This window comes from Triturus cristatus, chromosome 1_1 (genome assembly GCF_964204655.1).
Source record: "Triturus cristatus chromosome 1_1, aTriCri1.1, whole genome shotgun sequence".
NCBI classification, from domain to species: domain Eukaryota; kingdom Metazoa; phylum Chordata; class Amphibia; order Caudata; family Salamandridae; genus Triturus; species Triturus cristatus.
In genome coordinates, this window is record NC_140579.1 from 20737385 (window position 1) to 20765206 (window position 27822).

Below are 27822 nucleotides of genomic sequence, written 5' to 3' on the forward strand. Positions count from 1 at the left end.
TGCACAACATAGTGAATCCAGAAAAGATCCACGCTGCAAAATTAAGAAGCTCTCCTTTATTAATGGCCTATTTTCAGGCCGGTTCATGGAACGGGACGTGCAATCAGTTCAGGATGGTAAGATGGCTCACAAAGTTAAGTACTCGCAGGTGTGATCCTGAGGTCATAAGTTCGAGCCCAGGCAAGGTCAAGGCAGCATTTAATTATTTTGAGGTTGGTAAATTGAGTGCTAACAAATTTGGCAATATTGAGATGCGTGCTATTTAACCCTTCAAGGCAATGTTCTGCTGGCAGAGAGCAATCAGAAGTGAGGTGGTGAGAATCAACATGCTGGGAGAGCTTTTTCATGAACTAGGAACAACTCCTTTGTCCCACCTCACCCAACCAGAGGAAATCCCCAGGCCATACCTGGAGTCGAAGTAGGTTCCATCGAGCAAGGTGCCGTTGTAATGGTACCGCACGTAGTCACTGTTTTTCACTGTGCGGTTGCAGTTCTCGGGCTTGTGGATTGTTGTGACCTGCACCTTGTCTTCCTTGTTCCAAATGTCAACCAGGATGACGTCAAAATACAGGGTGACATCTGGGGGGATTAGGTCCGCTGGAAGAAGAGACGGAAGGGACAGAGAGGTTACACACTGAGCCCTCACCGTGGTCATAAACAGATGCCATCCCAAAACATAAACGGTGCCTACCCCACTTCTTAAAGAATTGTGTCCACATCTGGAGAACAGAGTCCAGTTCTAGAGGCTCTAAGCGGAGTATCACGCCTAATTCTGAAGGCCACGTATAGAGTATTGTTTCCATTTCTGGATTTCAAGAGGAGGAAAGGGGGATGCAGAACAGACAGGGAAACAAAAGGGCGCCCACTTTTAACTTCTGTCGCTGCTGGGAACAAATTGAAGTAAATAAATGTGTGTACACTGCAAGAAAGGAGGTATACAGCAGATGCAGTAAAACTCTGAGGTTTCCACTTAGAATAACAACAAGTGTCTCTATGTGTATTCCACTGGCCCTAGTCTCCAATTTATAATCCAGCATTTTATACTGGGTATCTACCCCCCTAGTTGTCAAACAGAAAAAAAAGACTCGAAATGATGACGAGATTTTATCCACAGACGGTTGGGTGCAAAGCTTTGCCAGTTTGCATGAGCAATAGGGTGAATTAGGTAAAAAGGATTAACAGCATTGTTACCACCACACCCTCTGTACATTACCAGCTGTTAAGAGAGGCATGTGGTTATCAAATCAAATGTATGATGGACAAGCCATGAACACCAAGAACATGCACAACTAAAAAGTGGCCCCACGACATGGGCGACACTGTTTGCGAGGCCCGAATATCACGCCAATGGCGCCTTGCACACAGGGACTTACAGGTTCACAACGTGCATGGGTAGAAGCATACAATTCCCACTGTGCAATTCATCTAAAAACACAGGGCGAGTCGCTTAACAGCAGCAGTAACAATGAATAGGTTTCTACCAGTCTGGCTTCCTTCCTTATGGTCAAGGTACACCCTCCTCCCAGTCCGCCATCAGTAAATCAACATTAATGATTGCCTCAAAGCAACGAAGGACTTGTGTAGTATCCGTCATAGTTGCATTTCACATTGGTGCACACGCCAAGGCCACTGGGTCTACGTGTGCGACACGCGTGTACTTACTGACTCCAATGCTGCCATAGCCCAGGTGAGGGGGTACAACGAGGCGGCGCCTCTCGTTCACACACATTCCTTGAAGGCCTCGGTCCATGCCGGTGATAAGGCGACCCACTCCCACAAAGCCGGCCACTGCGTTTCCACGGTCATAGCTAGAAGAAAAGACAAGCTTTTAATGCAACAGGTCTCGCACTGACATTATTTTGAGCTATTAACACTGTAAATTACATTGTTTTTTGGTTTTCTTTTGGAAAACAAATAAAATGCATTGTAATTTAATATGATTTAATTTAACAATGCCAATTGCTCAAAGTCTCGATACACGCCTGCCAACTCACAGCATTTCTTCATAGAAGCATAAAAAAATAAAATTTAAAAAATCACCTTAAAGATAATGTGAGCCTGTCAACACGTGCTCACAATTTATTATCCCAATATTAGTATTTATTGAACAAGCAATTGTGAAAGCAGTGGGAGCTATTAAATAAAACCCACACCACCATTATATTTCGCACCTTTGAGACAAGTGGTTTTCGCTGTAGTCTATACCATGAGATTTGGCAGGTCAGTCAGAAGTTAACCTGAGAAAAAGTGACATTTTAAAACGGATTTTCTTTCTGTATTTCTTCATAAATAATATCGGTCTAATCTATTTTAGTATGGCTGTTGCTTAACAGTACAGAGAAAGATCCTGTAAAGAAGCGTCTCCTACTTGAAAATAAAATGTTAACTGAAACCCTAGAGACAAACAACGCTAGACATAGAATACAGGTACAAAAATAGTTCTGTCAAAACCATAGCACCTGAAAGCTAACCTCCGACACTAAAGGCATGAAAAAAACCTCTGACGTTCAAAGTCCATTGCTATGGAGCCCATTTGTCGCTTTGCCGCGCCTCGCAGCCCTAGGGCGCTCTCAGCCCCTACTCACGCTGCGTGCATTAGCACAACCACTGCAGAGAGTCGGCAGCACCGGCCACAGTACGCACTGAGGGCCAGATTTATGAGCCCCTTGCGCCACTTTTGCGTCACTTTTCCCATGTTAAAAGTGACGCAAAAGTGGCGCAAGGGGCTCATAAATCTGCCCCCAAGTGTCCACACAGACACTTCTCACAGTCCAACACCGGCCTCAGCACAGCAGCCGCTCCCAGCACGGCCAGGACTGCCCAGACACCGCTCCCAGCACAGTCCTCTGAGGCCGCCACCTCTGCAGGAGCACAGAGCCCCGCACCTCCACTTTTAATCGCATGTATACTGCTGGAAGCACAGACGATACTCACAGTCCAACACTGGCCTCAGCACAGCAGCCGCTCCCAGCACGGCCAGGACTGCCCAGACACTGCTCCCAGCACAGTCCTCTGAGGCCGCCACCTCTGCAGGAGCACAGAGCCCCGCACCTTCACTTTAATCGCATGTATACTGCTGGAAGCACAGACGATACTCACAGTCCAACACTGGCCTCAGCACAGCAGCCGCTCCCAGCACGGCCAGGACTGCCCAGACACCGCTCTCAGCACAGACCTCTGAGGCCGCCACCTCTGCAGGAGCACAGAGCCCGCACCTCCACTTTTAATCGCATGTATACTGCTGGAAGCACAGACGATACTCACAGTCCAACACTGGCCTCAGCACAGCAGCCGCCCCCAGCACGGCCAGGACTGCCCAGACACTGCTCCCAGCACAGACCTCTGAGGCCGACACCTCTGCAGGAGCACAGAGCCCCGCACCTCCACTTTTAATCGCATGTATACTGCTGGAAGCACAGACGATACTCACAGTCCAACACTGGTCTCAGCACAGCAGCCGCTCCCAGCACGGCCAGGACTGCCCAGACACCGCTCTCAGCACAGTCCTCTGAGGCCGACACCTCTGCAGGAGCACAGAGCCCCGCACCTCCACTTTCAATCGCATGTATACTGCTGGAAGCACAGACGATACTCACAGTCCAACACTGGCCTCAGCACAGCTGCCGCCCCCAGCACGGCCAGGACTGCCCAGACACCGCTCCCAGCACAGTCCTCTGAGGCCGCCACCTCTGCAGGAGCACAGAGCGCCGCACCTCCACTTTTAATCGCATGTATACTGCTGGAAGCACAGACGATACTCACAGTCCAACACTGGCCTCAGCACAGCAGCCGCTTCCAGCACGGCCAGGACTGCCCAGACACCGCTCCCAGCACAGTCCTCTGAGGCCGGTACCTCTGCAGGAGCACAGAGCCCCGCACCTCCACTTTCAATCGCATGTATACTGCTGGAAGCACAGACGATACTCACAGTCCAACACTGGTCTCAGCACAGCAGCCGCTCCAGGCACGGCCAGGACTGCCCAGACACCGCTCTCAGCACAGTCCTCTGAGGCCGACACCTCTGCAGGAGCACAGAGCCCCGCACCTCCACTTTCAATCGCATGTATACTGCTGGAAGCACAGACGATACTCACAGTCCAACACTGGCCTCAGCACAGCTGCCGCCCCCAGCACGGCCAGGACTGCCCAGACACCGCTCCCAGCACAGTCCTCTGAGGCCGCCACCTCTGCAGGAGCACAGAGCCCCGCACCTCCACTTTTAATCGCATGTATACTGCTGGAAGCACAGACGATACTCACAGTCCAACACTGGCCTCAGCACAGCAGCCGCTCCCAGCATGGCCAGGACTGCCCAGACACCGCTCTCAGCACAGTCCTCTGAGGCCGACACCTCTGCAGGAGCACAGAGCCCCGCACCTCCACTTTCAATCGCATGTATACTGCTGGAAGCACAGACGATACTCACAGTCCAACACTGGCCTCAGCACAGCTGCCGCCCCCAGCACGGCCAGGACTGCCCAGACACCGCTCCCAGCACAGTCCTCTGAGGCCGCCACCTCTGCAGGAGCACAGAGCCCCGCACCTCCACTTTTAATCACATGTATACTGCTGGAAGCACAGACGATACTCACAGTCCAACACTGGCCTCAGCACAGCAGCCGCTCCCAGCACGGCCAGGACTGCCCAGACACCGCTCTCAGCACAGTCCTCTGAGGCCGACACCTCTGCAGGAGCACAGAGCCCCGCACCTCCACTTTCAATCGCATGTATACTGCTGGAAGCACAGACGATATTCACAGTCCAACACTGGCCTCAGCACAGCTGCCGCCCCCAGCACGGCCAGGACTGCCCAGACACCGCTCCCAGCACAGTCCTCTGAGGCCGCCACCTCTGCAGGAGCACAGAGCCCCGCACCTCCACTTTTAATCGCATGTATACTGCTGGAAGCACAGACGATACTCACAGTCCAACACTGGCCTCAGCACAGCAGCCGCTCCCAGCACGGCCAGGACTGCCCAGACACCGCTCTCAGCACAGTCCTCTGAGGCCGACACCTCTGCAGGAGCACAGAGCCCCGCACCTCCACTTTCAATCGCATGTATACTGCTGGAAGCACAGACGATACTCACAGTCCAACACTGGCCTCAGCACAGCTGCCGCCCCCAGCACGGCCAGGACTGCCCAGACACCGCTCCCAGCACAGTCCTCTGAGGCCGCCACCTCTGCAGGAGCACAGAGCCCCGCACCTCCACTTTTAATCGCATGTATACTGCTGGAAGCACAGACGATACTCACAGTCCAACACTGGCCTCAGCACAGCAGCCGCTCCCAGCACGGCCAGGACTGCCCAGACACTGCTCCCAGCACAGACCTCTGAGGCCGACACCTCTGCAGGAGCACAGAGCCCCGCACCTCCACTTTCAATCGCATGTATACTGCTGGAAGCACAGACGATACTCACAGTCCAACACCGGCCTCAGCACAGGAGCCGCTCCCAGCACGGCCAGGACTGCCCAGACACCGCTCCCAGCACAGTCCTCTGAGGCCGACACCTCTGCAGGAGCACAGAGCCCCGCACCTCCACTTTCAATCGCATGTATACTGCTGGAAGCACAGAAGATACTCACAGTCCAACACTGGCCTCAGCACAGCAGCCGCTCCCAGCACGGCCAGGACTGCCCAGACACTGCTCCCAGCACAGACCTCTGAGGCCGACACCTCTGCAGGAGCACAGAGCCCCGCACCTCCACTTTCAATCGCATGTATACTGCTGGAAGCACAGACGATACTCACAGTCCAACACTGGCCTCAGCACAGCAGCCGCTCCCAGCACGGCCAGGACTGCCCAGACACCGCTCCCAGCACAGTCCTCTGAGGCCGCCACCTCTGCAGGAGCACAGAGCCCCGCACCTCCACTTTCAATCGCATGTTTACTGCTGGAAGCACAGACGATACTCACAGTCCAACACTGGTCTCAGCACAGCAGCCACCCCCAGCACGGCCAGGACTGCCCAGACACCGCTCCCAGCACAGTCCTCTGAGGCCGACACCTCTGCAGGAGCACAGAGCCCCGCACCTCCACTTTCAATCGCATGTATACTGCTGGAAGCACAGACGATACTCACAGTCCAACACTGGCCTCAGCACAGCTGCCGCCCCCAGCACGGCCAGGACTGCCCAGACACCGCTCCCAGCACAGTCCTCTGAGGCCGCCACCTCTGCAGGAGCACAGAGCCCCGCACCTCCACTTTTAATCGCATGTATACTGCTGGAAGCACAGACGATACTCACAGTCCAACACTGGCCTCAGCACAGCAGCCGCTCCCAGCACGGCCAGGACTGCCCAGACAGTGCTCCCAGCACAGACCTCTGAGGCCGACACCTCTGCAGGAGCACAGAGCCCCGCACCTCCACTTTCAATCGCATGTATACTGCTGGAAGCACAGACGATACTCACAGTCCAACACCGGCCTCAGCACAGGAGCCGCTCCCAGCACGGCCAGGACTGCCCAGACACCGCTCCCAGCACAGTCCTCTGAGGCCGACACCTCTGCAGGAGCACAGAGCCCCGCACCTCCACTTTCAATCGCATGTATACTGCTGGAAGCACAGACGATACTCACAGTCCAACACTGGCCTCAGCACAGCAGCCGCTCCCAGCACGGCCAGGACTGCCCAGACACTGCTCCCAGCACAGACCTCTGAGGCCGACACCTCTGCAGGAGCACAGAGCCCCGCACCTCCACTTTCAATCGCATGTATACTACTGGAAGCACAGACGATACTCACAGTCCAACACTGGCCTCAGCACAGCAGCCGCTCCCAGCACAGCCAGGACTGCCCAGACACCGCTCCCAGCACAGTCCTCTGAGGCCGCCACCTCTGCAGGAGCACAGAGCCCCGCACCTCCACTTTCAATCGCATGTTTACTGCTGGAAGCACAGACGATACTCACAGTCCCAACACTGGTCTCAGCACAGCAGCCGCCCCCAGCACGGCCAGGACTGCCCAGACACCGCTCCCAGCACAGTCCTCTGAGGCCGACACCTCTGCAGGAGCACAGAGCCCCGCACCTCCACTTTTAATCGCATGTATACTGCTGGAAGCACAGACGATACTCACAGTCCAACACTGGCCTCAGCACAGCAGCCGCTCCCAGCACGGCCAGGACTGCCCAGACACTGCTCCCAGCACAGACCTCTGAGGCCGACACCTCTGCAGGAGCACAGAGCCCCGCACCTCCACTTTCAATCGCATGTATACTGCTGGAAGCACAGACGATACTCACAGTCCAACACTGGCCTCAGCACAGCTGCCGCCCCCAGCACGGCCAGGACTGCCCAGACACCGCTCCCAGCACAGTCCTCTGAGGCCGCCACCTCTGCAGGAGCACAGAGCCCCGCACCTCCACTTTTAATCGCATGTATACTGCTGGAAGCACAGACGATACTCACAGTCCAACACTGGCCTCAGCACAGCAGCCGCTCCCAGCACGGCCAGGACTGCCCAGACACTGCTCCCAGCACAGACCTCTGAGGCCGACACCTCTGCAGGAGCACAGAGCCCCGCACCTCCACTTTCAATCGCATGTATACTGCTGGAAGCACAGACGATACTCACAGTCCAACACTGGCCTCAGCACAGCAGCCGCTCCCAGCACGGCCAGGACTGCCCAGACACCGCTCCCAGCACAGTCCTCTGAGGCCGCCACCTCTGCAGGAGCACAGAGCCCCGCACCTCCACTTTCAATCGCATGTATACTGCTGGAAGCACAGACGATACTCACAGTCCAACACAGGCCTCAGCACAGCAGCCGCTCCCAGCACGGCCAGGACTGCCCAGACACCGCTCTCAGCACAGTCCTCTGAGGCCGGTACCTCTGCAGGAGCACAGAGCCCCGCACCTCCACTTTTAATCGCATGTATACTGCTGGAAGCACAGACGATACTCACAGTCCAACACTGGCCTCAGCACAGCAGCCGCTCCCAGCATGGCCAGGACTGCCCAGACACCGCTCTCAGCACAGTCCTCTGAGGCCGACACCTCTGCAGGAGCACAGAGCCCCGCACCTCCACTTTCAATCGCATGTATACTGCTGGAAGCACAGACGATACTCACAGTCCAACACTGGCCTCAGCACAGCTGCCGCCCCCAGCACGGCCAGGACTGCCCAGACACCGCTCCCAGCACAGTCCTCTGAGGCCGCCACCTCTGCAGGAGCACAGAGCCCCGCACCTCCACTTTTAATCACATGTATACTGCTGGAAGCACAGACGATACTCACAGTCCAACACTGGCCTCAGCACAGCAGCCGCTCCCAGCACGGCCAGGACTGCCCAGACACCGCTCTCAGCACAGTCCTCTGAGGCCGACACCTCTGCAGGAGCACAGAGCCCCGCACCTCCACTTTCAATCGCATGTATACTGCTGGAAGCACAGACGATACTCACAGTCCAACACTGGCCTCAGCACAGCTGCCGCCCCCAGCACGGCCAGGACTGCCCAGACACCGCTCCCAGCACAGTCCTCTGAGGCCGCCACCTCTGCAGGAGCACAGAGCCCCGCACCTCCACTTTTAATCGCATGTATACTGCTGGAAGCACAGACGATACTCACAGTCCAACACTGGCCTCAGCACAGCAGCCGCTCCCAGCACGGCCAGGACTGCCCAGACACCGCTCTCAGCACAGTCCTCTGAGGCCGACACCTCTGCAGGAGCACAGAGCCCCGCACCTCCACTTTCAATCGCATGTATACTGCTGGAAGCACAGACGATACTCACAGTCCAACACTGGCCTCAGCACAGCTGCCGCCCCCAGCACGGCCAGGACTGCCCAGACACCGCTCCCAGCACAGTCCTCTGAGGCCGCCACCTCTGCAGGAGCACAGAGCCCCGCACCTCCACTTTTAATCGCATGTATACTGCTGGAAGCACAGACGATACTCACAGTCCAACACTGGCCTCAGCACAGCAGCCGCTCCCAGCACGGCCAGGACTGCCCAGACACTGCTCCCAGCACAGACCTCTGAGGCCAACACCTCTGCAGGAGCACAGAGCCCCGCACCTCCACTTTCAATCGCATGTATACTGCTGGAAGCACAGACGATACTCACAGTCCAACACCGGCCTCAGCACAGGAGCCGCTCCCAGCACGGCCAGGACTGCCCAGACACCGCTCCCAGCACAGTCCTCTGAGGCCGACACCTCTGCAGGAGCACAGAGCCCCGCACCTCCACTTTCAATCGCATGTATACTGCTGGAAGCACAGACGATACTCACAGTCCAACACTGGCCTCAGCACAGCAGCCGCTCCCAGCACGGCCAGGACTGCCCAGACACTGCTCCCAGCACAGACCTCTGAGGCCGACACCTCTGCAGGAGCACAGAGCCCCGCACCTCCACTTTCAATCGCATGTATACTGCTGGAAGCACAGACGATACTCACAGTCCAACACTGGCCTCAGCACAGCAGCCGCTCCCAGCACGGCCAGGACTGCCCAGACACCGCTCCCAGCACAGTCCTCTGAGGCCGCCACCTCTGCAGGAGCACAGAGCCCCGCACCTCCACTTTCAATCGCATGTTTACTGCTGGAAGCACAGACGATACTCACAGTCCAACACTGGTCTCAGCACAGCAGCCGCCCCCAGCACGGCCAGGACTGCCCAGACACCGCTCCCAGCACAGTCCTCTGAGGCCGACACCTCTGCAGGAGCACAGAGCCCCGCACCTCCACTTTCAATCGCATGTATACTGCTGGAAGCACAGACGATACTCACAGTCCAACACTGGCCTCAGCACAGCTGCCGCCCCCAGCACGGCCAGGACTGCCCAGACACCGCTCCCAGCACAGTCCTCTGAGGCCGCCACCTCTGCAGGAGCACAGAGCCCCGCACCTCCACTTTTAATCGCATGTATACTGCTGGAAGCACAGACGATACTCACAGTCCAACACCGGCCTCAGCACAGCAGCCGCCCCCAGCACGGCCAGGACTGCCCAGACACTGCTCCCAGCACAGACCTCTGAGGCCGACACCTCTGCAGGAGCACAGAGCCCCGCACCTCCACTTTTAATCGCATGTATACTGCTAGAAGCACAGACGATACTCACAGTCCAACACTGGTCTCAGCACAGCAGCCGCTCCCAGCACGGCCAGGACTGCCCAGACACCGCTCTCAGCACAGTCCTCTGAGGCCGACACCTCTGCAGGAGCACAGAGCCCCGCACCTCCACTTTCAATCGCATGTATACTGCTGGAAGCACAGACGATACTCACAGTCCAACACTGGCCTCAGCACAGCTGCCGCCCCCAGCACGGCCAGGACTGCCCAGACACCGCTCCCAGCACAGTCCTCTGAGGCCGCCACCTCTGCAGGAGCACAGAGCGCCGCACCTCCACTTTTAATCGCATGTATACTGCTGGAAGCACAGACGATACTCACAGTCCAACACTGGCCTCAGCACAGCAGCCGCTTCCAGCACGGCCAGGACTGCCCAGACACCGCTCCCAGCACAGTCCTCTGAGGCCGGTACCTCTGCAGGAGCACAGAGCCCCGCACCTCCACTTTCAATCGCATGTATACTGCTGGAAGCACAGACGATACTCACAGTCCAACACTGGTCTCAGCACAGCAGCCGCTCCAGGCACGGCCAGGACTGCCTAGACACCGCTCTCAGCACAGTCCTCTGAGGCCGACACCTCTGCAGGAGCACAGAGCCCCGCACCTCCACTTTCAATCGCATGTATACTGCTGGAAGCACAGACGATACTCACAGTCCAACACTGGCCTCAGCACAGCTGCCGCCCCCAGCACGGCCAGGACTGCCCAGACACCGCTCCCAGCACAGTCCTCTGAGGCCGCCACCTCTGCAGGAGCACAGAGCCCCGCACCTCCACTTTTAATCGCATGTATACTGCTGGAAGCACAGACGATACTCACAGTCCAACACTGGCCTCAGCACAGCAGCCGCTCCCAGCATGGCCAGGACTGCCCAGACACCGCTCTCAGCACAGTCCTCTGAGGCCGACACCTCTGCAGGAGCACAGAGCCCCGCACCTCCACTTTCAATCGCATGTATACTGCTGGAAGCACAGACGATACTCACAGTCCAACACTGGCCTCAGCACAGCTGCCGCCCCCAGCACGGCCAGGACTGCCCAGACACCGCTCCCAGCACAGTCCTCTGAGGCCGCCACCTCTGCAGGAGCACAGAGCCCCGCACCTCCACTTTTAATCACATGTATACTGCTGGAAGCACAGACGATACTCACAGTCCAACACTGGCCTCAGCACAGCAGCCGCTCCCAGCACGGCCAGGACTGCCCAGACACCGCTCTCAGCACAGTCCTCTGAGGCCGACACCTCTGCAGGAGCACAGAGCCCCGCACCTCCACTTTCAATCGCATGTATACTGCTGGAAGCACAGACGATACTCACAGTCCAACACTGGCCTCAGCACAGCTGCCGCCCCCAGCACGGCCAGGACTGCCCAGACACCGCTCCCAGCACAGTCCTCTGAGGCCGCCACCTCTGCAGGAGCACAGAGCCCCGCACCTCCACTTTTAATCGCATGTATACTGCTGGAAGCACAGACGATACTCACAGTCCAACACTGGCCTCAGCACAGCAGCCGCTCCCAGCACGGCCAGGACTGCCCAGACACCGCTCTCAGCACAGTCCTCTGAGGCCGACACCTCTGCAGGAGCACAGAGCCCCGCACCTCCACTTTCAATCGCATGTATACTGCTGGAAGCACAGACGATACTCACAGTCCAACACTGGCCTCAGCACAGCTGCCGCCCCCAGCACGGCCAGGACTGCCCAGACACCGCTCCCAGCACAGTCCTCTGAGGCCGCCACCTCTGCAGGAGCACAGAGCCCCGCACCTCCACTTTTAATCGCATGTATACTGCTGGAAGCACAGACGATACTCACAGTCCAACACTGGCCTCAGCACAGCAGCCGCTCCCAGCACGGCCAGGACTGCCCAGACACTACTCCCAGCACAGACCTCTGAGGCCGACACCTCTGCAGGAGCACAGAGCCCCGCACCTCCACTTTCAATCGCATGTATACTGCTGGAAGCACAGACGATACTCACAGTCCAACACCAGCCTCAGCACAGGAGCCGCTCCCAGCACGGCCAGGACTGCCCAGACACCGCTCCCAGCACAGTCCTCTGAGGCCGACACCTCTGCAGGAGCACAGAGCCCCGCACCTCCACTTTCAATCGCATGTATACTGCTGGAAGCACAGACGATACTCACAGTCCAACACTGGCCTCAGCACAGCAGCCGCTCCCAGCACGGCCAGGACTGCCCAGACACTGCTCCCAGCACAGACCTCTGAGGCCGACACCTCTGCAGGAGCACAGAGCCCCGCACCTCCACTTTCAATCGCATGTATACTGCTGGAAGCACAGACGATACTCACAGTCCAACACTGGCCTCAGCACAGCAGCCGCTCCCAGCACGGCCAGGACTGCCCAGACACCGCTCCCAGCACAGTCCTCTGAGGCCGCCACCTCTGCAGGAGCACAGAGCCCCGCACCTCCACTTTCAATCGCATGTTTACTGCTGGAAGCACAGACGATACTCACAGTCCAACACTGGTCTCAGCACAGCAGCCGCCCCCAGCACGGCCAGGACTGCCCAGACACCGCTCCCAGCACAGTCCTCTGAGGCCGACACCTCTGCAGGAGCACAGAGCCCCGCACCTCCACTTTCAATCGCATGTATACTGCTGGAAGCACAGACGATACTCACAGTCCAACACTGGCCTCAGCACAGCTGCCGCCCCCAGCACGGCCAGGACTGCCCAGACACCGCTCCCAGCACAGTCCTCTGAGGCTGCCACCTCTGCAGGAGCACAGAGCCCCGCACCTCCACTTTTAATCGCATGTATACTGCTGGAAGCACAGACGATACTCACAGTCCAACACTGGCCTCAGCACAGCAGCCGCTCCCAGCACGGCCAGGACTGCCCAGACAGTGCTCCCAGCACAGACCTCTGAGGCCGACACCTCTGCAGGAGCACAGAGCCCCGCACCTCCACTTTCAATCGCATGTATACTGCTGGAAGCACAGACGATACTCACAGTCCAACACCGGCCTCAGCACAGGAGCCGCTCCCAGCACGGCCAGGACTGCCCAGACACCGCTCCCAGCACAGTCCTCTGAGGCCGACACCTCTGCAGGAGCACAGAGCCCCGCACCTCCACTTTCAATCGCATGTATACTGCTGGAAGCACAGACGATACTCACAGTCCAACACTGGCCTCAGCACAGCAGCCGCTCCCAGCACGGCCAGGACTGCCCAGACACTGCTCCCAGCACAGACCTCTGAGGCCGACACCTCTGCAGGAGCACAGAGCCCCGCACCTCCACTTTCAATCGCATGTATACTGCTGGAAGCACAGACGATACTCACAGTCCAACACTGGCCTCAGCACAGCAGCCGCTCCCAGCACAGCCAGGACTGCCCAGACACCGCTCCCAGCACAGTCCTCTGAGGCCGCCACCTCTGCAGGAGCACAGAGCCCCGCACCTCCACTTTCAATCGCATGTTTACTGCTGGAAGCACAGACGATACTCACAGTCCAACACTGGTCTCAGCACAGCAGCCGCCCCCAGCACGGCCAGGACTGCCCAGACACCGCTCCCAGCACAGTCCTCTGAGGCCGACACCTCTGCAGGAGCACAGAGCCCCGCACCTCCACTTTCAATCGCATGTATACTGATGGAAGCACAGACGATACTCACAGTCCAACACTGGCCTCAGCACAGCTGCCGCCCCCAGCACGGCCAGGACTGCCCAGACACCGCTCCCAGCACAGTCCTCTGAGGCCGCCACCTCTGCAGGAGCACAGAGCCCCGCACCTCCACTTTTAATCGCATGTATACTGCTGGAAGCACAGACGATACTCACAGTCCAACACTGGCCTCAGCACAGCAGCCGCTCCCAGCACGGCCAGGACTGCCCAGACACTGCTCCCAGCACAGACCTCTGAGGCCGACACCTCTGCAGGAGCACAGAGCCCCGCACCTCCACTTTCAATCGCATGTATACTGCTGGAAGCACAGACGATACTCACAGTCCAACACTGGCCTCAGCACAGCAGCCGCTCCCAGCACGGCCAGGACTGCCCAGACACCGCTCCCAGCACAGTCCTCTGAGGCCGCCACCTCTGCAGGAGCACAGAGCCCCGCACCTCCACTTTCAATCGCATGTATACTGCTGGAAGCACAGACGATACTCACAGTCCAACACAGGCCTCAGCACAGCAGCCGCTCCCAGCACGGCCAGGACTGCCCAGACACCGCTCTCAGCACAGTCCTCTGAGGCCGGTACCTCTGCAGGAGCACAGAGCCCCGCACCTCCACTTTTAATCGCATGTATACTGCTGGAAGCACAGACGATACTCACAGTCCAACACTGGCCTCAGCACAGCAGCCGCTCCCAGCATGGCCAGGACTGCCCAGAAACCGCTCTCAGCACAGTCCTCTGAGGCCGACACCTCTGCAGGAGCACAGAGCCCCGCACCTCCACTTTCAATCGCATGTATACTGCTGGAAGCACAGACGATACTCACAGTCCAACACTGGCCTCAGCACAGCTGCCGCCCCCAGCACGGCCAGGACTGCCCAGACACCGCTCCCAGCACAGTCCTCTGAGGCCGCCACCTCTGCAGGAGCACAGAGCCCCGCACCTCCACTTTTAATCACATGTATACTGCTGGAAGCACAGACGATACTCACAGTCCAACACTGGCCTCAGCACAGCAGCCGCTCCCAGCACGGCCAGGACTGCCCAGACACCGCTCTCAGCACAGTCCTCTGAGGCCGACACCTCTGCAGGAGCACAGAGCCCCGCACCTCCACTTTCAATCGCATGTATACTGCTGGAAGCACAGACGATACTCACAGTCCAACACTGGCCTCAGCACAGCTGCCGCCCCCAGCACGGCCAGGACTGCCCAGACACCGCTCCCAGCACAGTCCTCTGAGGCCGCCACCTCTGCAGGAGCACAGAGCCCCGCACCTCCACTTTTAATCGCATGTATACTGCTGGAAGCACAGACGATACTCACAGTCCAACACTGGCCTCAGCACAGCAGCCGCTCCCAGCACGGCCAGGACTGCCCAGACACCGCTCTCAGCACAGTCCTCTGAGGCCGACACCTCTGCAGGAGCACAGAGCCCCGCACCTCCACTTTCAATCGCATGTATACTGCTGGAAGCACAGACGATACTCACAGTCCAACACTGGCCTCAGCACAGCTGCCGCCCCCAGCACGGCCAGGACTGCCCAGACACCGCTCCCAGCACAGTCCTCTGAGGCCGCCACCTCTGCAGGAGCACAGAGCCCCGCACCTCCACTTTTAATCGCATGTATACTGCTGGAAGCACAGACGATACTCACAGTCCAACACTGGCCTCAGCACAGCAGCCGCTCCCAGCACGGCCAGGACTGCCCAGACAGTGCTCCCAGCACAGATCTCTGAGGCCGACACCTCTGCAGGAGCACAGAGCCCCGCACCTCCACTTTCAATCGCATGTATACTGCTGGAAGCACAGACGATACTCACAGTCCAACACCGGCCTCAGCACAGGAGCCGCTCCCAGCACGGCCAGGACTGCCCAGACACCGCTCCCAGCACAGTCCTCTGAGGCCGACACCTCTGCAGGAGCAGAGAGCCCCGCACCTCCACTTTCAATCGCATGTATACTGATGGAAGCACAGACGATACTCACAGTCCAACACTGGCCTCAGCACAGCTGCCGCCCCCAGCACGGCCAGGACTGCCCAGACACCGCTCCCAGCACAGTCCTCTGAGGCCGCCACCTCTGCAGGAGCACAGAGCGCCGCACCTCCACTTTTAATCGCATGTATACTGCTGGAAGCACAGACGATACTCACAGTCCAACACTGGCCTCAGCACAGCAGCCGCTCCCAGCACGGCCAGGACTGCCCAGACACTGCTCCCAGCACAGACCTCTGAGGCCGACACCTCTGCAGGAGCACAGAGCCCCGCACCTCCACTTTCAATCGCATGTATACTGCTGGAAGCACAGACGATACAGTCCAACACTGGCCTCAGCACAGCAGCCGCTCCCAGCACGGCCAGGACTGCCCAGACACCGCTCCCAGCACAGTCCTCTGAGGCCGCCACCTCTGCAGGAGCACAGAGCCCCGCACCTCCACTTTCAATCGCATGTATACTGCTGGAAGCACAGACGATACTCACAGTCCAACACAGGCCTCAGCACAGCAGCCGCTCCCAGCACGGCCAGGACTGCCCAGACACCGCTCTCAGCACAGTCCTCTGAGGCCGGTACCTCTGCAGGAGCACAGAGCCCCGCACCTCCACTTTTAATCGCATGTATACTGCTGGAAGCACAGACGATACTCACAGTCCAACACTGGTCTCAGCACAGCAGCCGCTCCCAGCACGGCCAGGACTGCCCAGACACCGCTCCCAGCACAGTCCTCTGAGGCCGCCACCTCTGCAGGAGCACAGAGCCCCGCACCTCCACTTTCAATCGCATGTATACTGCTGGAAGCACAGACGATACTCACAGTCCAACACTGGCCTCAGCACAGCTGCCGCCCCCAGCACGGCCAGGACTGCCCAGACACCGCTCCCAGCACAGTCCTCTGAGGCCGCCACCTCTGCAGGAGCACAGAGCCCCGCACCTCCACTTTCAATCGCATGTATACTGCTGGAAGCACAGACGATACTCACAGTCCAACACTGGCCTCAGCACAGCTGCCGCCCCCAGCACGGCCAGGACTGCCCAGACACCGCTCCCAGCACAGTCCTCTGAGGCCGCCACCTCTGCAGGAGCACAGAGCCCCGCACCTCCACTTTCAATCGCATGTATACTGCTGGAAGCACAGACGATACTCACAGTCCAACACTGGCCTCAGCACAGCTGCCGCCCCCAGCACGGCCAGGACTGCCCAGACACCGCTCCCAGCACAGTCCTCTGAGGCCGCCACCTCTGCAGGAGCACAGAGCCCCGCACCTCCACTTTCAATCGCATGTATACTGCTGGAAGCACAGACGATACTCACAGTCCAACACTGGCCTCAGCACAGCTGCCGCCCCCAGCACGGCCAGGACTGCCCAGACACCGCTCCCAGCACAGTCCTCTGAGGCCGCCACCTCTGCAGGAGCACAGAGCCCCGCACCTCCACTTTCAATCGCATGTATACTGCTGGAAGCACAGACGATACTCACAGTCCAACACTGGCCTCAGCACAGCTGCCGCCCCCAGCACGGCCAGGACTGCCCAGACACCGCTCCCAGCACAGTCCTCTGAGGCCGCCACCTCTGCAGGAGCACAGAGCCCCGCACCTCCACTTTCAATCGCATGTATACTGCTGGAAGCACAGACGATACTCACAGTCCAACACTGGCCTCAGCACAGCTGCCGCCCCCAGCACGGCCAGGACTGCCCAGACACCGCTCCCAGCACAGTCCTCTGAGGCCGCCACCTCTGCAGGAGCACAGAGCCCCGCACCTCCACTTTTAATCGCATGTATACTGCTGGAAGCACAGACGATACTCACAGCAGCGACTTACAGCACTTACACATGCACTGATCTCTTGGTGTGCACATACAGAATCTCACCACACACCGCTCTTTCTAGACACTTCCCCACACGAGCATCTTTCCTGGGTGTGTGCCGACTCCTCTGTGTGCACAGACACCTACCTCTGCGGGCACAGACTCGTCTCTCAGCAGAGACGTCTTACTGCGTGGATCCCTCTGTCTCTCTCCCACCCGCCCTCTCTCCAGACGCCTTTATACGCACAGACACCAACCCCATAACAGGATTATGCCCACACCTCTGTCTGCACGGACACCACTGTGCACATATCCTTCTCGCTGCACTAACCCTCCGTGCATGGACGCCGCTCCGTGCACGGATATCTCTCCCACCTCCGGAGCACAGCGCTCTGGTTGGGTCGCAGGTGGCCGGCAGGAAGAAATCGAAACTGAAATCTAATGCGATTTTGAAAAGAGATGATTAACCGACATTGGCCCCTGGTGGCTGCCGAGATTGGCATCACAGAGCCACCCGTGCATGCAGGAATGTGAGGGATTGCATTACTCCCTAGCAAACCAAGGGAGAGCCAGACTACACTCTGGAACATTCCACCCGTCCTAGGGCATGTCAAATGTGGACCGTGCAAAGCTTGCCCTCTGACCAGAGAACTTAAAACATGTACCTATATCAACTACACCCATACTATGCAGCAACACACTAATTGCAATTCGGCTGGGGTAATGTATGCCATCGTCTGCCCCTGTGACTTCATGTACATCGGGCAAACGGTACAAAAACTAAGAGCACGTATCCTACAGCACTGCAGTAGGATACGCTGAAGGTCTGTAATGATGGGCACTAGGCCCTCATGCTGGGTGAAAGGACTGACACAGACACTTAGTTGGGGTAGTGGGAATGGCCACGAGCACGTGCGCTCAGCCTTTTTATTAACAGCGTCACCTGACACAGTGACGTCTGTGGTGGGTGCGTGTATAGAGTATTGCTAGGAGCTGGAACACTAGAACGTGTCCATGCCTGGACACTACAAGGTCCAGGGTGCACCCCATGTGGAACATTTTGAAACCTTCGGGCACTCGGCTGGGAGCCTGAGGTGGCGGGTGATTGAAAAGGTGTCAACTAAGCCACGGGGAGGCAGTTTCACTAATATTCTGAACACTAGGGAGTGTAAATGGATACACATTTTTGATACCCTACACCACAAGGGCCTGAATGAATATGAGGAAATCACTAGGCAAATCGCTGCATTAAACAATGGCCGATTGTGTTTATTCCATGATATATATATACTGGACTGTGTAAGTATTGTATTCCTTTTACAATTGCACCTGGGTCATTATATTGTATTGCATGGACGGATTCCGCCGATGCACCTGCGTATAACCCATAAGAGGATGGCTATGCATCCCATGTGTGCTGCATATTCCAATCGCTCTACAAACTGTATACATATAACACACACGCTGTATTGTGATCACAAGCGCTGGCCATAGATCAAACAGTTTACATGGGTTAGACGGGTTACACCGCAGCAGATGCGTCTGTCCTTTATATCCATTCATGTATACATGTATATATATATATTATGAATCTAATTCACGGTACTGTGTTTCCACCGGACTATGCATTTATTATGTTTTAAGTGTTTCACAATTGTATACGTACATCACTCACGATATAGGAGATCGCGAGCGATAGCAATGTCAGAAATGTGTCATTGCTCATACTACAAACAGATCGTTTTGTTATTGTTATTTTTATTTAAGCATGTTCATATCCTGTGAGTTCTAACTGCACTACTGCGGCATTTGCATATCTCCTACATGTCCCCAGAGTACCCGACTCCACGGCTGTATAACCCCCATCTATGCCCAAAAGTAAGGAGCTACAAGAATGCCGCTGAAAAGGCAATGTTGACTGTACAATACAAAGTAGTCTGAATTTGCGTGAGTGAATGCAGGTTTGCTGGGATAAAATAGAAGCGTGGCCCATTTTATCTCTGTCGTGTGCCTCTTTTTGAGGTCTCTTTGTTATGCCTTAAGCAGCATGCCCTGTGTTAAGAAAGCAAGCCTGTGCTTGTGATTGCAGTTTCATTTTTAGGCCACTAGGGGGCAGCATAGTTCTAATTATGCCCAGTAGCTGCAGCCGGAAGCAACGCCCCCCAGTCCGTCAGTGCCTGGAGACATAGAAAGACCAGTGGGAAAGGAAGGGTTTCGATGGGAATAGAACTGCAGGGGAGGCTTTGGAAGGCTTCCCGCCTATTGAACGTTTCTTTAAGGACATTACTGGCTTACATGTGAAATATGAGAGATTGACAAGTATAAAACTCATTTGAAAAGTACAAAATGGTTGCAAAACGCAGCACCATTTGTTTTGTCTTCGGCTCAGGCCACCTTCCTGAGGAGAGAATGGAAGCGGAAAGCCTCGTCCCCGGGGCCCCGGACAGGTGCAGCTCTACGACGCCTGATTATAAGTATTACAAAAAGGATAACGGACAGTTAGTGAAAAGGATGTGATACGGAGGGACATAGGAAATGGTGGATTCACCGTAACTCTGGATCTGTGAACAGCAAGTCTGAGCAATAGGTGTAAATCCTGGAAGCTCACCTAAATACTCCAGTGGTGACAATACATTTTGTTGTGAAGGGACATCTCACTTACGTGTCCATTGGCAGCCCCCAAACTCCAAGAATCTGAGGGACAATGCCCTCGATGTAGTTGCAATTTGAGGAAAGGAACCAGCAGCAATAGTTTTCAACCCCCTGCGAGAAAGTGAGGGGGGGGGGGGGGGGACTACTCCTTAGAACATGCGTGTAAGACCATGAGCTCACTTCCTTTTGTTGAAGGTACAGGGTTTCAGAAATCCTTCAGAAAGTACAGAGTTTCTCAGACTTGTCGTTGACGTGAAGTGTTCCACATTCTAGGTCAGTTGTTCTGGGCACTCACCGAATCCTCTACTTGGCGACACCGTTGGGTTGCGGCCGATCAGGTTTACAAAACTCTGCCCTATTGAATGCGCAGCCTGTGCCTTTCATGTCGGTACAATGGTGAGTCCCAGAGGAAGGAAGCGGTGGAGAAGAAAGCTAAAGCCATTGGTACTCACATTACTTATTTGTGGCAGACACTTAAAACCAGGGCCTAGCTTGATCTACGTTGTCTATCACATGCTCATAGAGCAATCACCGCATCTGGGTCTGATAACGCAGTGAGCCGGAGGATGATGGGCGATTGACATCGGATGGTGTGAATTAGAGTATGAGGCATAGAGAGGAAAGACGGAAATGTGGGGCCAGTGGTTTATAAGGATAATGCCGCTTGTGGCAAGTACAGAGGGCCTTGAATACAAGGCGTGTGGGCGCTAGCAGCCGACGCAGGGACTTTGAATGGCGAGCCATGTTTACCTGTGCAGTTACCAAAGCCGGAGACAGGCTAGCCTGCGCTGTAATGTAGGGCCCGATTCACAGATCTAACTTAAGACAAAGTCCTAAACTTACTACTTTTGGTATTCACAGAAGGCATTTAGTAGTAGTAAAGGTAGGATTTTGTCTTAAGACAGACTTAAGACAGACTTAAGACAAAATCCTAACTTTACTACTACTAAATGCTTTCTGTGAATACCAAAAGTAGTAAGTTTAGAATTTATCTTGTTAGTTCTGTGAATCGGGCCCGTAGTAATTAAATCTAATCTTTGAGGAAACCAAGGCAGAGTGCATTCCTGTGTTATAGGCAAGGATATATGAGCACAAGTGATGGTCTCTGTATATATTATACGGAGAAGCGACAGTATTGCGGTACCTGTGAGCAGCGATGTGTGGTGCTTAACTGGGGCAAACACCCCTCACAGAAAAGATCGGAGGCGTCCAGGGCCTCCACCTGCAGGTCTGTGAACAGTATTTTGTGGTACGAGAAGTGCACTGCTTTACCTACTACAAAATGCAGCTGTGAACACACCCAATAACATGTGCTCGGATCCTGCCCCTTTCAACGATTGGCTCTCTCTACTCGGCTCCTTTCAGCCCTTGGCTCGAGACTTGTCAATCATGTCTTGGCTCAGCCCACAGGAGTCTCCATCTTTCACCTATGTCTGATGGCTGTCGGGGTGCATCCTTCTGCCCCCTGTCCAGTACCGGCATGGACTTGCATGAGACACTACAGTACAAGTGTAGCCCTCTCCGAGCGCACCTCGCAATGTCTGTGCATGTGCCGAGGCTGCAGACAAATGGGTTGGATGGGATCAGTTTGAGAGTCTGGCAAGAAGATGGCAGTGGCAGACAGCCCCGCGCGCCCACTGCCTGGCCCCCAAGGATGCGCACTGCTGAAGAACCAAGGGAGCGCTCAAACGTCCCATTAAACGTACCTCAGAAAATCATGCAGTCCGCTTTGTTCCTTTGCATTCTGGTACTTGTAGTCCTGATTGTGCCGTCTTCGGGATACAAGTACCAAAACACAAAGAAAAAAAAACTTGGACTGGAAGCTACTTAAGTGGAGATGGGAACCTTGAAAGCTCCGCCCCCTTCTGCATAGACAGACTGCACGGCCAGATGCACGCCATCTTGAAAAGGCGTCTTTGAATGCAAACAAAGATTGCTCGGGCACGCGCCTTGCATACCGGCCAAAGGTCACGGACTGTCATGCATTCTTAGCCGCTGAGAAATCAGCGAGCTATCGAGAGACCGTCCAAACTGGCCGCTTGGAAAAAACAATCTTCCCTCGCCCAGAGGCCGGCTTGCCTCACGGCGGGACTCTGCAGGTCGGGGCGCGCCTACTCCCCGACAGATGTTTGCCTGGGGACAGATGTTTAATCCGGCACTTTCATCAGCGCTCACAAGAGGAAAGGGGGGCTGGGCATGTCTGTGTTTGCATGTGTGGCTGTGAAAGATTCCGGTCTCAACAAGGCTTCATCTGTGAGCTAAAATGGAAGCCTTGAAGCCAGGATACAGGCCCAATCCCAGAGGCCTCTGCGGTGCTATGTTAGGTCTGGCGTTAGCCAAGATCTTTTCATTTTATTAAAAGTGCATATGTATAATATACTCTCCTATAAGGGCGTTAAGCCAGCGCTCTTCATCCATTGGTCGGTTAGTGTGTCACTCACATGTTTCTTCTCCACTCCAGCATAGGACAGTGGGCTTGTCCACTTCAGACATGGACTTCAATGGGGGTGAAGGCCTCTGCCCCAGGAGCACATCTGCCCAAAATATAGTTCCCTGTAGTGCCAGGGATTAGGACTATTATATCACGGTGTGCTTTTTGAAACTCAAAATATTGTTTGATTTTAGCCAATGTTTCGTTTTTTGGAATATTATCGATAGTCAAACAGCTCTCTCAGCAAGAGCATTTTACAAAAACAAACCCCAAAAAAGCATTGGCAAATCCAAATGGCTGGCAGTCAACACCAGACCTGTTAGGTTTTTCAATGGGGTTCAATATATGGGATGCAGCCCACCCACCCAACATTAGAAGAATATTGGTAGCTACCAAGACGTTTCTGACCATTTCGGGAAACAAGGCCACAAGTTCGATTAGACATGGAACTCGCAAGCGTCTTGAACACTGTGCAGTGTATAACATATGAAAAACCTGCCATCTCCCGCACCCACTTTTAAATCGGTTCTCTCTTCATCCTTCTGATGAGAGGAATGCTCCGGTGCAGATGTGTAGAATGAATGTGGATTCTGTGCTGTGAACACAAACACGCCCATATGCAGCTCCTAACTGCTTGTAAACACACATTTGCTTCTTAATGCAAATTTCTGTCAAAGATAACTTTTTGGAATGTATGGTACTGAGCAGGCTGACTCCAGCTCTCCCCTCGACAGTACACCAGCTCTGCAATAAACAAAAATAGTAGAAAAAAAATCTTAATATTGGGATTTGACGATCTTCATGGAAAGAAACTTCTACAGAAAGTGTATCGCAAAGCGAGTCTTCCCTCAATCTGTTGAAGTGACCATTGGTTTTCAACTCAGCGAGCTGCTTTCAGTGTGTTAGCTCCGGTGGGTTGCTAGTGATGCCACAACTAATTTGTAATAACTTATTACAATAGAGTAGTGATGCCACTTTCATATTACAGGTGAGAGTGCTGCAGACAAAGCCCTCTTTCCGAGGTAAGGTGCGGCTTTAAGGTGTGAATACTGCAGTCTGTCCGGACACTTAGGTTACATTTCACTCCCCACTGACCTTTCCTAAAAAAATCTTTAATAGACTCTTGCCAGCCGCACGAGCCTGTCTGGCCACGCCCATACCGTGTCTGGCCACGCCCATACCGTCTCTGGCCACGCCTCCATGCCATCACCTTTGCTCTCTCAAGCCCACAGTCCATCCAGCCAGAGTCTCTCTCTGGCCTATCTTAAATGAGCATTAAGAACAGCTCTGTTAGTGCCGCATATGATGGAAATCTGTGCTTCTAAGCGCTATGAACCTCTCTCTCTGCTGAACCACAGGGACAAGGCAAGGACAAAACATAGGTAGTGGGTAGGCCATCCTATGTAAACTGTGCTGCCAAAGAGAATGACGACACTCCCATGTAACACTATGCACTCCATGTGCCCTGTGAAATTGATAGGCTCTGAAGTCTGCATAGAGCCCTATGCTACTTACAGAGTATCTGCTGCACAGGCCCGTCAATATACTCTGAAGTCTGCATAGAGCCCTATGCTACTTACAGAGTATCTGCTGCACAGGCCCTTCAATAGACTCTGAAGTTTGCATAGAGCCCTATGCTACTTACAGAGTATCTGCTGCACAGCCCTGTCAATAGACTCTGAAGTCTGCATAGAGCCCTATGCTACTTACAGAGTATCTGCTGCACAGGCCCGTCAATAGACTCTGGAGTCTGCATAGAGCCCTATGCTACTTACAGAGTATCTGCTGCACAGGCCCGTCAATAGACTCTGAATTCTGCATAGAGCCCTATGCTACTTACAGAGTATCTGCTGCACAGCCCCGTCAATAGACTCTGAAGTCTGCATAGAGCCCTATGCTACTTACAGAGTATCTGCTGCACAGCCCCGTCAATAGACTCTGGCGTCTGCATAGAGCCCTATGCTACTTACAGAGTATCTGCTGCACAGGCCCTTCAATAGACTCTGAAGTTTGCATAGAGCCCTATGCTACTTACAGAGTATCTGCTGCACAGCCCCGTCAATAGACTCTGAAGTCTGCATAGAGCCCTATGCTACTTACAGAGTATCTGCTGCACAGGCCCGTCAATAGACTCTGAATTCTGCATAGAGCCCTATGCTACTTACAGAGTATCTGCTGCACAGCCCCGTCAATAGACTCTGAAGTCTGCATAGAGCCCTATGCTACTTACAGAGTATTTGCTGCACAGCCCCGTCAATAGACTCTGGCGTCTGCATAGAGCCCTATGCTACTTACAGAGTATCTGCTGCACAGGCCCATCAATAGACTCTGAAGTCTGCATAGAGCCCTATGCTACTTACAGAGTATCTGCTGCACAGGCCCGTCAATAGGCTCTGAAGTCTGCATAGGGCCCTATGCGCATTACAGAGTATCTGCTGCACAGGCCCATCAATAGACTCTGAAGTCTGCATAGAGCCCTATGCTACTTACAGAGTATCTGCTGCACAGGCCCGTCAATAGACTCTGAAGTCTGCATAGAGCCCTATGCTACTTACAGAGTACCTGCTGCACAGGCCCATCAATAGACTCTGAAGTCAGCATAGAGCCCTATGCTACTTACAGAGTATCTGCTGCACAGGTCCTTCAATAGACTCTGAAGTTTGCATAGAGCCCTATGCTACTTACAGAGTATCTGCTGCACAGCCCCGTCAATAGACTCTGAAGTCTGCATAGAGCCCTATGCTACTTACAGAGTATCTGCTGCACAGGCCCGTCAATAGACTCTGAAGTCTGCATAGAGCCCTATGCTACTTACAGAGTATCTGCTGCACAGGCCCGTCAATAGACTCTGGAGTCTGCATAGAGCCCTATGCTACTTACAGAGTATCTGCTGCACAGGCCCGTCAATAGACTCTGAAGTCTGCATGGAGCCCTATGCTACTTACAGAGTATCTGCTGCACAGGCCGTCAATAGACTCTGAAGTCTGCATAGAGCCTTATGCTACTTACAGAGTATCTGCTGCACAGGCCCGTCAATAGACTCTGAAGTCTGCATAGAGCCCTATGCTACTTACAGGGTATCTGCTGCACAGGCCCGTCAATAGATTCTGAAGTCTGCATCTAGCCCTATGCTACTTACAGAGTATCTGCTGCACAGGCCCGTCAATGGACTCTGAATTCTGCATAGAGCCCTATGCTACTTACAGAGTATCTGCTGCACAGGCCCGTCAATAGACTCTGAATTCTGAATAGAGCCCTATGCTACTTACAGAGTATCTGCTGCACAGGCCCGTCAATAGACTCTGAAGTCTGAATAGAGCCCTATGCTACTTACAGAGTATCTGCTGCACAGGCCCGTCAATAGACTCTGAAGTCTGAATAGAGCCCTATGCTACTTACAGAGTATCTGCTGCACAGGCCCGTCAATAGACTCTGAAGTCTGAATAGAGCCCTATGCTACTTACAGAGTATCTGCTGCACAGACCCGTCAATAGACTCTGAATTCTGCATAGAGCCCTATGCTACTTACAGAGTATCTGCTGCACAGGCCCGTCAATAGACTCTGAAGTCTGCATAGAGCCCTATGCTACTTACAGAGTATCTGCTGCACAGGCCAGTCAATAGACTCTGAATTCTGCATAGAGCCCTATGCTACTTACAGAGTATCTGCTGCACAGGCCCGTCAATAGACTCTGAATTCTGCATAGAGCCCTATGCTACTTACAGAGTATCTGCTGCACAGGCCCGTCAATAGACTCTGAAGTCTGAATAGAGCCCTATGCTACTTACAGAGTACCTGCTGCAGAGGCCCGTCAATAGACTCTGAAGTCTGCATAGAGCCCTGTGCTACTTACAGAGTATCTGCTGCACAGGCCCGTCAATAGACTCTGAAGTCTGCATAGAGCCCTATGCTACTTACAGAGTACCTGCTGCACAGGCCCGTCAATAGACTCTGAAGTCGGCATAGAGCCCTATGCTACTTACAGAGTATCTGCTGCACAGGCCCTTCAATAGACTCTGAAGTTTGCATAGAGCCCTATGCTACTTACAGAGTATCTGCTGCACAGCCCCGTCAATAGACTCTGAAGTCTGCATAGAGCCCTATGCTACTTACAGAGTATCTGCTGCACAGGCCCGTCAATAGACTCTGAAGTCTGCATAGAGCCCTATGCTACTTACAGAGTATCTGCTGCACAGACCCGTCAATAGACTCTGGGGTCTGCATAGAGCCCTATGCTACTTACAGAGTATCTGCTGCACAGGCCCGTCAATAGGCTCTGAAGTCTGCATAGGGCCCTATGCGCATTACAGAGTATCTGCTGCACAGGCCCGTCAATAGACTCTGAAGTCTGCATAGAGCCCTATGCTACTTACAGAGTATCTGCTGCACAGGCCCGTCAATAGACTCTGAAGTCTGCATAGAGCCCTATGCTACTTACAGAGTACCTGCTGCACAGGCCCGTCAATAGACTCTGAAGTCGGCATAGAGCCCTATGCTACTTACAGAGTATCTGCTGCACAGGCCCTTCAATAGACTCTGAAGTTTGCATAGAGCCCTATGCTACTTACAGAGTATCTGCTGCACAGCCCCGTCAATAGACTCTGAAGTCTGCATAGAGCCCCATGCTACTTACAGAGTATCTGCTGCACAGGCCCGTCAATAGACTCTGGAGTCTGCATAGAGCCCTATGCTACTTACAGAGTATCTGCTGCACAGGCCCGTCAATAGACTCTGAAGTCTGCATGGAGCCCTATGCTACTTACAGAGTATCTGCTGCACAGGCCGTCAATAGACTCTGAAGTCTGCATAGAGCCCTATGCTACTTACAGAGTATCTGCTGCACAGGCCCGTCAATAGACTCTGAAGTCTGCATAGAGCCCTATGCTACTTACAGGGTATCTGCTGCACAGGCCCGTCAATAGATTCTGAAGTCTGCATCTAGCCCTATGCTACTTACAGAGTATCTGCTGCACAGGCCCGTCAATGGACTCTGAATTCTGCATAGAGCCCTATGCTACTTACAGAGTATCTGCTGCACAGGCCCGTCAATAGACTCTGAATTCTGAATAGAGCCCTATGCTACTTACAGAGTATCTGCTGCACAGGCCCGTCAATAGACTCTGAAGTCTGAATAGAGCCCTATGCTACTTACAGAGTATCTGCTGCAGAGGCCCGTCAATAGACTCTGAAGTCTGAATAGAG

The 27822-nt window shown here is 54.8% G+C and overlaps 1 protein-coding gene across 1 annotated transcript in view; it reads right to left on the minus strand.

The window, feature by feature from the left end:
• Nucleotides 1-27822, minus strand: part of LOC146869177 (peptidyl-prolyl cis-trans isomerase FKBP10-like) — an 89317-nt gene that overhangs the window by 55041 nt on the left and 6454 nt on the right. Inside the window, exons 2-3 of the mRNA XM_085642034.1 lie at nucleotides 1663-1808; nucleotides 408-597 (exon numbers count right to left, since the gene is read on the minus strand). Coding sequence (XP_085498160.1) covers nucleotides 408-597; nucleotides 1663-1808 — 336 coding nt within the window. The remainder of the gene's footprint in view (nucleotides 1-407; nucleotides 598-1662; nucleotides 1809-27822) is intronic.